This window comes from Enoplosus armatus, chromosome 19, assembly GCF_043641665.1.
Source record: "Enoplosus armatus isolate fEnoArm2 chromosome 19, fEnoArm2.hap1, whole genome shotgun sequence".
Taxonomy (NCBI): domain Eukaryota; kingdom Metazoa; phylum Chordata; class Actinopteri; order Centrarchiformes; family Enoplosidae; genus Enoplosus; species Enoplosus armatus.
Genome location: NC_092198.1, coordinates 14,764,371 through 14,780,282, shown reverse-complemented (window position 1 = coordinate 14,780,282; position 15,912 = coordinate 14,764,371). Strand labels below are relative to the sequence as shown.

General features: G+C 43.9%; 1 protein-coding gene across 1 annotated transcript in view; it reads right to left on the bottom strand.

Annotated features, from left to right (window-relative positions):
- Positions 1–15,251, bottom strand: part of LOC139302275 (pleckstrin homology domain-containing family G member 1) — a 32,926-nt gene extending 17,675 nt beyond the window's left edge. Inside the window, exons 1-3 of the mRNA XM_070925929.1 lie at positions 15,242–15,251; positions 5,437–6,008; positions 537–637 (exon numbers count right to left, since the gene is read on the bottom strand). Coding sequence (XP_070782030.1) covers positions 537–637; positions 5,437–6,008; positions 15,242–15,251 — 683 coding nt within the window. The remainder of the gene's footprint in view (positions 1–536; positions 638–5,436; positions 6,009–15,241) is intronic.
- Positions 15,252–15,912: the final 661 nt, after the last annotated feature.

Sequence of the window (15,912 nt, the reverse complement as noted above, 5' to 3'; positions counted from 1 at the left end):
GCAGGACATTGTTTGTTGAGCCTGAGGCAGACCAGACTCTGGTCTGTCGGCGTAATTTATGTGTAGCCAGAGTTGTTTTTAGACCTTTTGGGTCAAGGCAAAGTTGAGTCTCCATTCTTCATTAGGAAACTGAAAGTCAAGATCTATGTTTTTCACTAAACATGTGTAAGTTTAGAGCATTTACTGACATGACATGTTGAACATCTTGAATATATATGTTGAAAATAGCGTACACATCAACCTCCAAGTCGTAAAAATGAGCCAATGTCCTTTATTAAAAGGTGATTAAACCATTAAACCAAAATACAGATTATATCATTATATTATTAATCATTATATTAATGGCTATAGTGTTTTATTGTCAATGCACAGTATTTTTAACCAACGCTGGGATCACACAACTATCTTCCCGTGATGTGAACGCTTGCAAGTTGTAAACAGGAGAATGTTTCCGATCTCTACCATCACCGGTATGACGTGGACGCTGCATTAAGTCGGACACGTCTCACGTCTCCGGCTCTGTGTGTGTGTTGTACCTGTTAAAGTGGTAGATGTCCCGGATGTTGCCGAACAGAGAGCCTTTATCCTCAGAGCTCAGGGCCAGCCGAGCCTGGTTACTGATACACTCCAAGTAGTCCTGCAAAAAAGAGAGAAAGCAGTCATGTTAGAGCCATATGGCTGACATTTTGATAGGCCCCAGCCTTGACACACACACACACACACTAGATTTTGACAGAACACTCACACTGTGACTGCTACTGCTTTCAAAGCCCACTTGACTCTACTTTGTACCACTGATAGCCTTGTGACGGAGACTCATATTCTTCCATAATTATGCTCTGTGAGTGCTCTGCATGCTAATGTATGAATAGTCACATTTTTAGAACTGCTTAAGTAACATTTCTTTTGTTTAAGACTCACAGCAATAAAGCTTTAGTGTTAATGATTTAAGGCTTCAAGGTGTTTTTTGAAGATTTCTGTGGTAGAACTGTTAATATCATTCTTCATATCATTCTTCAGTGTGTCCCGGTCCCAGCCACATAATAATGTGCACTTGTCAATGTCAATCATTTAATCAACAACACTACAAACTTAAAACTTAATCCTCCAGCTGTAAGAAACACAGCTGCTGAAGGGGGAAACATGTTGTGGTTTAACCATTTTTACTTTCCTTGTAAACACTTACTTTCACTCATCATTTGTGCCTAATATGACTTTGTATTACATTAACCAGAAACATACAGCAGGAATTGTTATAGAAATAAAAACAAAAACACCAACTAAAACACTGTTGTTACATATGATTTGAGTGTTAATTAGATTTAAAGTGGGAGAGACAAAACAATAATTTGGTGCAACTGTCAAAGCCAGGTGCAATGTAGATAACAACAGCCCATTTGTGTAACGCACTGCCTGCATTGTTGTTTTGTGTAAACAGCTTGATAAGGAAATATCACAGGTCATCTGGTTTCGAGTGAATGAATCCCAGAGTCAGACGAATGCTGGGAAACACAGGTTTAACATGGCTCCTTTTTGAAAAAGTCTGTTCAAGGGGATTTTACTCTCTGGCTCTTATCACTGCCTCCGTCACTGCCGTTAGTGAGGAGTGCTGCTACAACTCTGGGTGATTAAACGCCAGCCTCGGGTCTCAGTCTGCCCTGCAGGAAGAAAGTGAAGGGTGGAGAGAGAAAGACAGATAGACCAGTAGACAGTAGCAGAGACACAGTATTCTGCAGCACTACTGAGCAGTAAAACTAGACTATTTCATCTACTGCTGCTTCCTACAAAGAGTCTTAAGCTCTGACAGTTGCCAACCTGAGTCCCAAAACCCACAGTCACACAGGAAACATCAGTGCACACACACACGCACACAAATGACCTCAACTACCAATGCAGCTGTATTTGGACTTTAAACCAGGAGCAGGTATGGATAGGGATTACGGAGGAGGGAGCATCCCGGTGGCAGCAGACTAACGGTTTTCAAACTGGATCACAACCTGCAACTGGGCAGGACAGACATTACAACACTAAGTACCAGGCTGGCCTGGACATGCACAAACACACACCCACTGATCATTTCAGCACACACAACACTTTAAAGAAACCAAAGAGGAGAGAGAGACTCTCCCTGCTCACTCCCTTTAGTCTGTTTGCCTCATTCCCAGTCTGCTGTGGTGGTTTCTGTTCCTGGTAATGTTTTATGTATTTAGCCATCATTACTATTATTATCATAATAGCTGAGCCTGAGCACTCCATTAAATTCTGTTTGGTTAGGAGAAGGGGGGGGGGGCATGTAAAAAGAGGCCAAATAATCTCAGCTAAAACAAAGACCGGAGAGTTCGTGCAATCTGTGGAGTGAATGACAGCCGTCTTGGATGTTTAGGGTTTAAAGGTTATACAAGAGCTTTAGACCAAGATCTTGTTTTGGGGGATTTGAGTTACCCACAGTTAAGACTAACGGGCAGGTTGGAGGTTATGTCGGGGGTCATGGGTCATGTTTAGATTTTGTTGACTATCGGAGGTAATGTGTAATGTGATGCTTTATTAGCCACAGGGTCACGGATCTGACCTGGCCTGACCCATTCACTCATCATCCTCAGCCAAAGCCTGACTGAGCTCAACAATGGGCCGTGTTCAGATCCACACACACACCTTAAGGTGCACTCCCTCATCATCAGCATCAGGCCTAACATGTACAAACTTGATACTTTCCCGTGTTAACCATTAACCTCCTCGAGTACACACTCTTTTCCTACGCACCAAAACATCCCTCACTCTGCACCACAGTAGGAAGTCACTTCTCTGGACAATGATGAGTGAAAACATCCGAGTCTCGTTGCTTTGAATGTTTCTGCAGGCTGCATGTGAAGATCCCAGTTTATTTCCAAACTCCTGGTCTCAAAGTGGAAAAAAGGGGGAAAGATATATATCTTTAGTCAAGAGCGGGGTCTCTCAATTTGAGAGCATGACTTATTGATTTCACATTCAGATTTAGCAACGCTTTCCCTCAAAACCCTGCCCTCGCACTCAATAACGAGAGGCTGCTGTGCTATACGGCTACTATCGTATGTAGCTATTATAGTATGACGTACAGGCACTGGTATATAATAACTCCTTTTAGTCCACAAGTTGTAAAGAAAGCAAGGGTACATATAATAAAGCCGTGGAGGGAGAGAGTGGATTAACTATATTTTCTTGCAAATATTTTCTTTATTTGCATGTATGTTATGTGTAAGTTGCAGTAAGTTGAGCTTTCAGGGCCACCATAGTTCTTATTCATTCTTGCACCAACCGACAAACCCTGTGATACTTACACACTGTGAGTAATCTAAACCCACACATACAGTTCACACACAGGCAGGCAGAGTATGAGTGTGTGTGGACCACAGCACCGCCGCTGACAGATGAAACACAGGTGAGCCCAGGGGAGTCTGGGTAAATATTTGTGTTCAGGCTGTCACACCCTCTTCCCTTTGCAGGAAGCAGCATGGGAAAGGAATTATTTGAACGGCTCACATATGACAGTGCTGATAATAGAGGGGTGGATGCTGTACTTGTGCTGTCCAGCAGGTAAATTGTCACATCAAAAGCTCTATTCACACAGATACAATCAGTGCAATCCATCCTCTGTGCACCCACTGGAACTGTCATTAAAGGGGTGAAGAAAGGCTAAATGCATGTGTCTTTTTACAAAGTACTGGTGAAGAATTAGCTGTCCTGCCATGTAAGTGTGGTCTTCCAGGGCTGGGTGGTCTGCTTCACTAATGGCAATAGATGGTCTGCAGAGTAGAGCCAGTAGAGGGTTATTAAGTACAGCTCCTAAGCTCTGTTCAGTGTTTTCCTAACCTACTTTGGACATTGTTATCTCAGAGCTAAATCCCTCTATCTACCTTCCACTCTCTCTCTCCCCCTTTTCTCACCTACACGTCCTGAAGAGGGGAGGAAAGGAAGGAGGAGCAGGAGAGGGTGAGACACCGATCAGGGGTGACAGGCCAAAACCACAAAACCTAGACCTCACTCCCTCTACTTACCCCATCTCTTGGGAACAGCTACTCCCTGTATGAACCTTTTTAACCCCACATACAGACACATACACGCACACACACACACACTGGCCCATGAACCCACAGCCTCGAGTGGGGGGAGGAAGCACTGTTAAGAGAGAGGATATGGGAAAAGGTGGGCAAATTGTCAGCACATGCACGCTCCTGCACACATGCAAAATAACTTCCACGCAAACATTTTTGTCATTTTCCACCACCATCAAATTAAATGCAAAACACACATCACATATGTGCACCACTTTTGAGTAGAGGCAGTATGAATCTTGGCTTTCATAAAGAACCACAAAAGAGCCGAATAGAGGAAGAAAGAGGAGGAACAGAGAAAGGTTTGATACAAACCACTACACCCAACCTTAACAAAGCCACTAAGGCTCTGACTTGAGGCAATGTGTATCCTTGCAGTTCAAAGCCAACCTTGCAAAAAGAGTGTATTTATAAGAGTGTGTGCATACAATATTGTGTGTGCCTAAAGTTTTGAATGTGTGCCTGTGCCTGCAGCACAAAGGCACTGGTGTCGTGTAACTCGGCCAAAAACCCCGCCTGCAAGCGCAGGTGAGCTTATTGTATTGGAGGTTCCCAGCAGGCAACGAGCTGTGTGAGTCACGTGTGCGAGGAAAACCACAAAGACCTAAAGGATGTGTGTTATCTGGTGATTTAAAGCCCCGTATTATTCCTAAAAAGACCAAGGTCAAGCAGGCGCTGCACTGAAACACATTTATGACGTCCCTTTGCTGCTTGGGCCTCAACTGGGTCAGATGGGAAACATTTCAGTTCAACCTTTTATTTTTTCCCACTTGAGAAAGATGGGACCTTTAAAACGTTATGCTCCTCTATTCGCTGAATTAGAACAGTGGTACCTGGGCGTCGCAAGAGTCGTCTTCGGAGTCGACAGATGAGGAACAGAAATGGGTAACAGAAAAAGACCCCTCAGATTTAGCTTGTGACTAAACTACCGAACACTGTATAAAGCGCCACCTTGTGCAGCTACAACAGTAAAATGCTGCTAAAACATTGATGCATCAGTATTAATAATCTAATAATAGGTGCCATTTTTTCTGCAGAGTGAGTCTTGGCTAATATTTTATTGTTGTATTGGTACTTTTACTTCTTCCACCACCTATTTAAAGTAAACAAAATGGATTCTTCAGGAAACAATTCACACATACATCCCGAGAGACTGAAAGCTGAGGAGTCACATTTGGAGCTGATATAATCTGCAAAAGCACAAATTTGTTCAAGACCTCACTCTACATTTGATGTCCTGCCAAATGTGCTAATATTCCTTTGAAGTCCTGCCAATTGGGATCCTTCTGCTTCTAATTTCTTACACAGGTTGTGTTTTAACGTATCATTGTGGTTGAGTGTTCCTTACCTCTACAATGCTACGCAGGTCCTGGACGTAGGTTCTCTCTGTGTCCAGTATCTCCTGCACCACCCGGTCCACATACGTCCTGGGTCCCTGCACCTGACCTGTCCGCTCTCCTCCATCTGGGCCCGTCTCAGGCTCTGAATGTTCTGTCAGAGTCTGTCCACTGCCCTGTCTCCCTTGTCCCCTCCCTGTGTCCATCCCTCCATCATTTCTCTCATCCTCCTCCCGGCATCCCAGCTGCCGGGCTGGGACCAGTTCCAACCGGATCGCCCCGGAGTCCCGGTCTGAGGTCACCGGGTTGCAGTGAGGGGCAGGGACAAGCGTGGAGCGGCTGCCCAGCGAGCAGTGACTGTCCCGGGAGGAAGCAGAGGAAGAGGTGGAGCTGTAGCTGATCGGCCTTTCTGCGCTGTCGGGAGAGGAGTCCATGCTGAGGGCGGAGCAGTAGCGCGAGGAGGCGTGGCGGAAGGCCGGGTTGCGGAGGCAGCGGGCCGGTATGTCAACGGAGCTCAGGACTGAGCCGGAGTCCGGGACTTCAGGAAGAGGGGGCAACACATCAGGCAGGTAGTTATAATCGTCTAGAGAGGAAAATGAAAGAACAGAAGAGATTCTCATTAATCAATTTTATTTCAATGTTTAAATTACAATTCTGCTTCTTGATTTTTAACTTTTCAACGGCATAAACACATACACACGCGAGCTTCCTCATTTATTTCAATGAAACCATGAGACTGCAGGGGGCTCCAGCAAAATATTGAGTCTAGCAAAAAAGTTGTTCATGGCTCAAGTTGTGCTACAGAGCAATGTCTTGTAGCAATTACCTTATACTAATGGTCCAATTTACTGGTTACTATGCAAGCATTGAGATGCCAGAGACAAACATTGCTTAACCTGTAGCAACACGCCCACACCAATGTAGCCCCATTGCGTTGTTGTGTTGATGGACAGACAAGCTATAGGTGCCATAAATCAGAGCAGACAGAACATGGAGGGCTAATGAAAGTACATAAACTTTTTTATGTACAGAAAGTTTATGACTCTATGAAAATTAATGTCTAATGATTTACTGATGCTGGAAAGTCACACACAGAGCGGTTAAAATGAAATTCACACCTTTCGACAGGCACTGACCCTGTATTTACCTCTCTCAGTGCTAAAAGGGCTCACTGTATGGAACTTCTAAACACTTACAATCCCACTTTCATATTCTTACAGTCTCTATCTGTTAAGCGTCCCAATTCCTGACATTCCAGCTGACCACAGTCTGACTGACCACCCGCCATATGAGGACTACTAGCCCTCCCAGATTTGTCCTCAGTTCCACCCAAAGGAGCATTTCACATACATGGAGCTGGCAATAACCACCACACAGTGAGAAACATAAACCTTTTCATTTCTAATTGATTTGTGCGAGTGGTAAATGTATGAGAGTGTGAGCATTTTTGCACAAGAGATTGAGTTTAACAAGATTAACAGTGTAATGCTGAGAACACTCCACACAATGAATGAAAACCCTATTACCAAGGAAGAGAGACAAGTTTGTGTGTGTGCAACTACAGGAGTCTATCTGGCGTCAAGCCGGTGCCAAACTGGCTCACAACCTTGTGTCTGTGGAGAGATGTGATTACTGACTCCCAAGGCCCCCACAGTCAGGCCAGAAGTGAAGTGAAACCACACATGCAGCGTATCAGACCGAAGCCTTCCAAGTTTCCCTCAACGTTTTCCGAGGTTTTGCTTCGTAGAAAGGCCAGCTTTGACGAGGGAAGAGCAGGGAGCAAATAAACACAGCGAATAAGCAAGGGAAGGACAACATGAGAGAACCTCATACCAGCTCGGTGGTAGTTTGACACCACCAGTCTCTATCATCAAAGCTCCATACACCAGTGACCCGGGCAGCTCCGGTGTTGTGGCAACACTGAGATCCAATGACCTATAGGACAGTGTCGCTGTCTCTCGCTGCCAGCAGTACCAGCTCAGCCTAAACCCGTCTCACTTCAAAGCATCGAAGATCACAGACTCAGGTTCAAAAACATGAAACGTGAAACTAAGAACAAGCACAAAGAATCCCGGTACATACCCACTCTCTCACCTTTCAAATAGGTACCTTGGAGGTCTTTTTGCTATGGTCACACCTCTTTTGAGAGCACTTTAGCAGCAGACGTGCTTGTTAGACTGGTCTGTAATGGAAAGATCACAGGTTTGATTCTGGCAACCACTACTGTACTGATACCAAGTTAAGAAACTGAACCTGCTCTGACCGCGCTACTGTAAAAACGACAGGCTATGGTTGTACAAGGAGTTATGTGCTGAAACTATTTATTGAGCTTCAGGTGGTGGTGCTGATAAGCGCATTTTTGAACTTCTAAGCTAAGGTAAGCACATCACCCAGCCACTGACCTAATCACTTATCTTTCTTCTCCTCTAACTCGCGATGGGAAAGTGAATGAGCATATTTCCCAAAATGACAAGTATAATATTCACTCTCCTTTTAGCTCTGTTTTGGTCTCCATCAACTCCAGAGGGAAATATCTGGCTTTTTAGCTGATAAACGCTCCACCTTCTTCACTCGCTAGTCGCTAACTTTGATAATTCGTCATGGGCTTTGTCACTACAAGTAATACATGAGTAATACATTGTTCATGTAAAGAATATTGATTATTGCAGCTTTAAGTCCAAAAATCACGTTTGATAGGTACAGGCCCTCAAGTCTGTCCCATTTGACTGAACCATAACGTACATGTTTTTCATGTGAACATAAAATTAAGTCAATCCCTGGTTACATTGTTCCTCAGAAGGACACTGAAGTGTTTTGAAATCCACCTCTCAAAAACAAGAATGAAGGGAGAGTCTGATGTGCTGAATCACCGCTTTTTAATTTTGCTCCGCTGCCGTGCCAAGAAACGCAGGAAGGAATTGGAGCGTCCAAAAACTGAAGTGGCATGAAAACTGTATTTTCCTCTGACAAGTTTGGAACTGATTCACCGTGCGTATGTGTGTCCATTCAAATGTTTGCACTCCCAAGCCTGACCCACTTTTTAACAATTACAGATCAGAAAGGAGAAGGAATCTGGTGGGTGAAAACAACACACACACACACACACACACACACACACACACACACACACACATAAACCAACAGCCTTGGCTTTTCGATAAGAAACACACTGCTTTCAAGTTGCCGTACACAATGCACAAAGGGTTATATTATATTACATACCATGACATTAATAGGTAACTGACCCTTTGACAAATCTATGATATATGATATACATATACGTCCTTATCACAGTAGGTGGTGTACGTAAATCTATGCTGTGTGTGTGTGTGTGCCTGTTTCACACAAAATGCATTAAGTTTATCACTCCAAAGATAACACTAACTGAGCTGATAACTTAATGGTCCTCATGCCAGCTATTGCGGCTAGATATAGGCGGGCAGAGTGTGCACACGTGCGACCAGCACACAGACACACACACACACACACACACACACATACACAAACATACAAGGAGAGCAAATACAGAGAAGCCATGTCTTTCCGTTCTGCAGTGAAACCCAAACATCACAGAGAGAGATTGCTCCATCTTGTGTTTGCCCAGCCCCTCCTTCCCACCTTCCAGCTTCATGTTTGGGGCACACCCTGGCCGTTTCCTGGGTGAACTGGCTCTTGTACACACACACAGAGAGAGAGAGAGACAGAGAGAGAGAGACAGAGAGAGAGAGCGAGAGAGAGAGAGACAGAGAGACACAGAGAGAGATGGCCAAGCTTTGGTAACCTCCTGTCCAGATTATGTTCAACCTGATCCTTGTAAATGATCTCTAATTATGGTCCTAAGCATGCAGGTTGGGACTGTTTCTCCTCTGTGTGTGTGTGTGTGTGTGTGTGTGTGTGTTGTATGTCTGTGCATGCGAGGATTAGGATAGTGTGTGAGGGCTGTTTTTCCTGCCAGACTAGAGAGAGAGTGGATCAGTGAGTGCCTGAACAACCTGGCTTCAATCTCTGGCTTTCATTTAACTTGAAAAAGACAAAGAGCTGGGGCGCTTTACTATTCAGCCAAGTTTAATATGTTTAATATGATTTAATATGAACATCGGGTCTGTCTGGAACAGCGAGAACAAGCAGACTGAGGACTGAGCAGACTATGTACACAGAGGGTCCAAAACACTGAGAGTCACATGTGTAGTGAATGAGTGTAGTGGTTATCACAAGTAAGCACTCTTCATTCACTTTTAGATGAAAAACTACCTGTAAATGTATATTTGTTTATTTTGATTATTAAAGAAATGGGTGAAATATTGACATAAAAAATTATATTACGAGAATCTGGGTAGAAATTAGATATTTAAAGTACAAATACACAAATACAGACTCTGGTACATATTCAGCAGCACATCTGGATTATATCGACATTTTTCTCTTCACTTTTGATTACCGGAAACAACACAAGACAGCGCCATTTACGGTAAAATGCAGTGATCTTCTTGCAACAGGAAATACAACATTTATTGGATGCAGAGGAACAAAACAACTGAGTGAAAACTGTTAACACTGAAAGTGAAAGACTGGAAAGTCTCAGCCTTTAAAACAATACTTGACCAAAGAATCTCACCACAAGGTCCATTTAGTAAGCTGTTCTGGAGCTTTTGATCATATCACACGGTCTTCCTCAGCAGATGAGGTTGCCGAGTTGTCATGGAAACACAGATGTTTGAATTTCAATCTACTGTGATAAAATTAAAAGCTCAAGAACAGTCATTAAATGGAGAGATTGTTTTGCCAAATGCGGGGAAAATCGTGTTGTTATATATTTTACCTTACTTCACTGACTTCCTCAATAATAAAAGCATTATTAGTAATGCTAATGAAGATGAGACACTGTGTCTATTCAAAACATTAAAGGTTCAGGTGCCTGTATATGACAAAGTGCTACAACTGAGCCCTGATAACTTATCTCCATCGATGCCATCAGTCCGACAGTGCGAGCCTCACCACCTGTCCAGCCAGGTTTAATGACTCATGCTACACTTAACCCGTCCACTTCAGCCGCACACTTTATGGTCACCTGAAGTGCTCTTTACTCTGGAGTGGTCAGCAAACAGCTGTGAGCACCCTCGTCTCTTTACGGCCCTGATGATCCTCACAAGTAGCTCAAACAGCTCTATGAGTGTTTTGTAATGGGCGTGTGAACATCCTGGATGTGTGGACATTTAAACCATAAACAAGTTCAAAATATTATGTCATATGCAGATGTTGAATACAGAGCAGCTGCAAGAAAAAAAATCCCAGTGTTTATTTCAAGTTGCGTGGTGTCTCTAATCATTGGGTTTAAAACAAGCGTAATAAACTGACAATGTGTAGTAGGCCAGATCCAACAACAAAGCCTACACGCGACTGCCAGGGAGTATCCCTCAGCAATAAAACACAGCCCCCGGAAAATCAAAGAGGGGATTTCGCACTGAAAAAACTCTAACTTTGGAAAATACCCACTTGGTCTGGCTAGGTCTAAAAGGCTCACATTAGATTTGGCTGAACTTTGGAAGGCATTGCTGCACAGAGCGTGGACTGCCTCGTGCGAGAGAGGACGAATGATTACAGTGACCAGTAAAGGGGCAGTTCCGCTGTGGATTAGGCTACACGGACCACATAGGCCGCGGATGCTGTTCTACTTACGCTACATTGTGTGTCTACGTTTGGGTGTCGGCAGGCACGGTCCATGCGGTCATTGCATTGCTGCATTGAGACGGTACGCACTAACCCTTGCGGACAAAGATACACGACAAAATTTACATCACACATGTGGACCCTCGTGGCACATATCGGCTTTAACTCCTTGGGACTTCCTTTAAGCCTTTAATGAAATCACCAAGAACAAGATGTGATTTCAACAACAAAAACTACAAGTAAGTTGCACCAGCTTTTATTACAACTAAATTTCTGAATTTGAATGGTGCCTTCATGTTGAGGTCAACGTTGGTGATCTCTGACACGCGAATTTGCCCCTTTAACTGTCTTGACACTGATGACATTGAGGAAATAGAAAAAACCTCAGGGTCCAAAATGAAGGAAGCTGTTTTACACCATCTAACTCTACTCTGGCCAATGAGAAGCAGTACCAATGGAGCTTTCCTCTCCACATCCATTTTGTCACTGTCAAAACTAACCAACACCAAAGGTGACCACTGCGCAATCACAAGTAGTCACCATGTCACTATGCCTCCAAACCATTTATTTTGTGAGGATGCACAAATTAAATTCACATCAACATCATTGTTTACAACATGACATCAGTGAGGAGAGACCAGGACAACAGGGCATGTCAGTGAGCTGAAACACTGTCCCCTTTCTTTCTCCTTTCCATCTCTTTTCCACTCTCATTCACTTCACTCACTCCTTTTTCATTAATAATTCTCAGCCACCGTCTTGATTGCCGCCATTTTCTTCTTCCCTTCCTGCCATTCTTTTCTTCCCTTTTCATATTATACATTCAAACTCAGTATATGTTTGGCAGGTCATAAAGTAACTCCAACTTAGCTGTGTGCACATGTGCTGCACATGACATTCCTATGGGTTCAGACCATCCCTCTCCAAGCATATACTTTACTATGTAAAAATACACATTGACCGGCCTGTGTATATGGCGACAGACCACCAGGGCTCATATTTGCATTTGGAGCAGTTGTGTTCATAACACTCCCTATTCACACTCAAATGACTGAGTCTCATCTGAAGGGACCATCTAAGGGGATATCACCACGGGCGACTTTTTGATCATATACATAATACTAAGTTTTAAACTTTTTAATTGTTACCTGAAAATAAAAGAAAATTCTAACATACATCCTAAATAAGAAGCTGAATTAAAATGGAAGATCCACTGGAAAATGAGCAAATTTAAAACAAAAAGAAAGCAAAGCCAGATAATGTCCAAATTAAACAACACAACGTTCACAGGAACCCAGTTTAATCCGCCTTCAGCTGTTGGCCACTGACCGGCCAGTCCGAGACAACTGACAACATCACAAGCACTACTACTGAGAGAAGTAAAACAGCTGTATTATTTATCTGGAAATGATCAAAATTTGAGTTAAAAGACTGGAGTTTTTATCCCAGAGAGGAGTGAGTTAACCCAGACATGACTTGACCACACACTTCGTACAGCTCATGGATCCTTTAATCAACCTTGTTTGTCTGTGTGTGTTCTTGTTTATGCTGCAACAGGCCTAGCAGATGGCAACCGAGTTCAATGCCATGCAGCTTGTGCTAACTTCACAGTCCTTCGACCGGCCCTTTTTTAACACTTTAAGCTGCAAATAAAAAAGACAATATAATGGGGAAACATGGTGGGAAGAGGACATGTGTGACTGTGAGAGAGTGAGAAATGAGGAGGAGAGGACCCAGAGGAATGAAAGTAGGAAGAAGAGAAGAGAAGAAAGGGCAAAGGTCAAACACCACCCACTCCTGTGCTTTTTCTCTTTTCCATTTCCCACTCACTCTGTCTCATTTTGAATCCCTCCTTTTGTGGTTCTTTAACCCTTAAAAGTTTAAAAGTACCAAATTCTCTCAGCACTTAAACCTTCATCTTTTAGTTCAAACTTCGGAGAGTTTTTGTTCCCTGCAGGCTGAGCAGAGAAACGGCAGCACAATGAAGCATTTTAAGTCGTCGCTGTCTGTTTAGTTACGGCCTCACATCTTCCGCCATGTCCACTTAAGGTCAGTCTCTGTTTCTGATAGAGACGCAGTCTTGATCTCAACTGACGCTAAGGACCTGAAAGTGTCACTCAGGATTTCACACCGCAGCCGAGTGACTGCGGAGGAGCAGAGGCAGAAGAAGAGAGAGGGCAGAGGTGAGAGAGGCAGGGAGAGGCGAAGGATGGGATTTGAGACAGGAGGCGGAGCGACTTATCGCCGGACCAACAAAGAGCTGCGCAGGCCGGGGACATACATTATAATGCAGATGTTTCGGAGGATGGATGGAGAAAGAAAAGAAGAAGTAGAAAATAAAATAAACATTCTTTCATTACTGTGTTGGCGTGGAACGAGCTGCACAAGCTCCAACAATCCCAAGACAGTAATTCAAACATCTCAACACATGTCATGACTGTTAGAGACAGAAGTTTAAACTTGATGTGTGACTTAATAGACTCCTGTGGCTTTCATTGCCCCACAAAACATGGTTAAAGTAAACACACACACACACACAGCTGGGAGGCTAATTAGCAACAAATGGCTTTTTTCTCACTACAAAGTAAAACAACTAAACATCCACCATGCACGGGCGCATTCACACATTTTATTTATTTTACAGATTAACATCTTCTTATCTTCAGGTTGTGTTTATGAGATGTGACTTAAAGCCGAGACTCTAGTAGAGATTCACTGTTTGTCATTGGTGCTGCGGACATCAGCGAGGAATGTGCGGCGTGGCTTTAGCTGACAGCACCGGTGTTCAGCCTCTGTGGGAAAGAAATGTCCACTTGCAAACTTACACCTCCCTATTTTCAGACACACTCTCACACCCACCCTTGGGACACCCATGCGACCCTCGCTGCACACGCCCTTGCCCTCCCTCTGAGATTGACACACTAGCCTCATTCTCTGGATTTATGCCCAGAGGAGAAGCTCGCCACTGGACTCTCTGCATTCACGTCAGTTACTCTGTCAAGCACACACACTTGGGTGGACAGTGAAACATGAGATTGGAAAACTATTGATTTGTTTTCTTTATTAGACAGATTACTCCGAAGGGACCTGCCCCCCACGCTGCACCCTGCTTTACCCTCTGCAGGGCTGCAGTTCCTTGCACGTGAGTGCTCAGGATGGGGGGCAGATGTCCTCCCAGAGGACTGGGCTAGCAGGGTGGGAGGAGGAGGACGGAGGGGTCCATTGTCTCCGGCACCTCTAAACCAAAGAGTTTGCTCTAAACAGTAATTATTCCCCCCTCCTCTTCTCCTCTATCCCCATTTGTAGCCACCCCCCAACTGCTGCCCTCAAGGCTCTAATTTGGGTCACAGGCTGCAGAATGGCATCTCAACACTCAGTCAAACCTACACCCAGCAAGAGGGAACTGGCACATGTGCTGGCCTTAAGAGATATGTGATGGAAAACAAAATCAGAACAGAGTCAGAAGTCTATTTTATTTGTTATTTTAGTTTTCTGCAGTGCCTGCATTTAAATTACATCTCTAACTACCAACAAAGCAAAACCTATAACCCCCAGGATCGTGAAAGAATAGCAGAAAGCTGTGCACACCATCATCCCAGCATCATTAGGAATTTAACCCGCATCGTCTGCGAGAAAGCAAACATGCTCCATTCGACACCCGGGGTGTGAAAACAACCAGAAGATGCTGTTCATGTAACTGTACTGCCGAGAGACGGACGCTGCAAAGGCACTTCACACAGCGCTGTCAGCTGAGGAAAAAAATATCACACACACCACACAAAAGAGCCACTAAGACAAACAGCCAAACCATCAATGACTAGTCAATAGACCTTGTATTTATAAGTTGCTGTCTGAAGTTTGACCAGATGCCACTTGAAAAGACTTTTATTATTTTATTCTAATCGCTCAAACAAATATTCAGCGCAGGACTCAATAGCCTCTTCATTTCATCAGACATCTAAAAACAGGAAATTATTCTACATGAATATGATTTAAGTCCGTTTGATGAGGTTTGTAGACATGCAACACCTTTGACAGAAAAATCTAGTCCCACCACATCACAGGGAAAAAACTTGAGCGTGAGTGTCTATAATTTGAACATGCTGGGAAACATCTTTGAATATATTTGAAAAAAAAGTTCCTGCTTACCGGTAGGCATTGTGGCTTGGCTTCCCTTCACCAGAAATGAGAGTAAATGAGGCTGAGTTTTTTTTTTTAAAGTGAGGTGCAGGTTTAAAGGGAGAAAAAAAAAACAGGATTTCCAGAGCAGGTCACATATCCAGAGTATTCCAAACAGTATTCCCGGCAAAGCCTGGAAAGACTCCCTTAGATTTCCCAAATTCTCCCAGTCATTGTGAATCCTTTCTCCTGGGAGCAAACATGCAGTCCGCTCCTCCAAAATGTACACAGGAAAACAACACACTCTCAGGTTGTGTTTTCCCCTGAACACACACACCAACACACTCCTCTGGCTGATGTGTTCTGTCTTTTTCTCTCACTTGAGTTTGCTGAGGATCTCCTCTGTCTGCTCCTCTCTCCGAATGCCTCGCTCCCTCCCTCTCTCCTGTGGCAACACATCCACTGCCTGCATGTGTGTGTGTCTAAAAGTGTTCATGTGTGTGTTTGCATGTGAGTGTGTGTGTCAGAGTGAATGGCCTCTGCTCTCTACTGCTCCCTCCCTGCTGGGTATTCCCCTCCCCCTGACTCCTCCTCTCTCTCTCCCATAGCAAATTACAAGGAGCTGGGAGTTCCACATTAAGTGCCTCCTCTCCTTTTTCCTCTCTTTCTTTCCCTTCTTTTATCTTTTTCCCCCTCTTTCA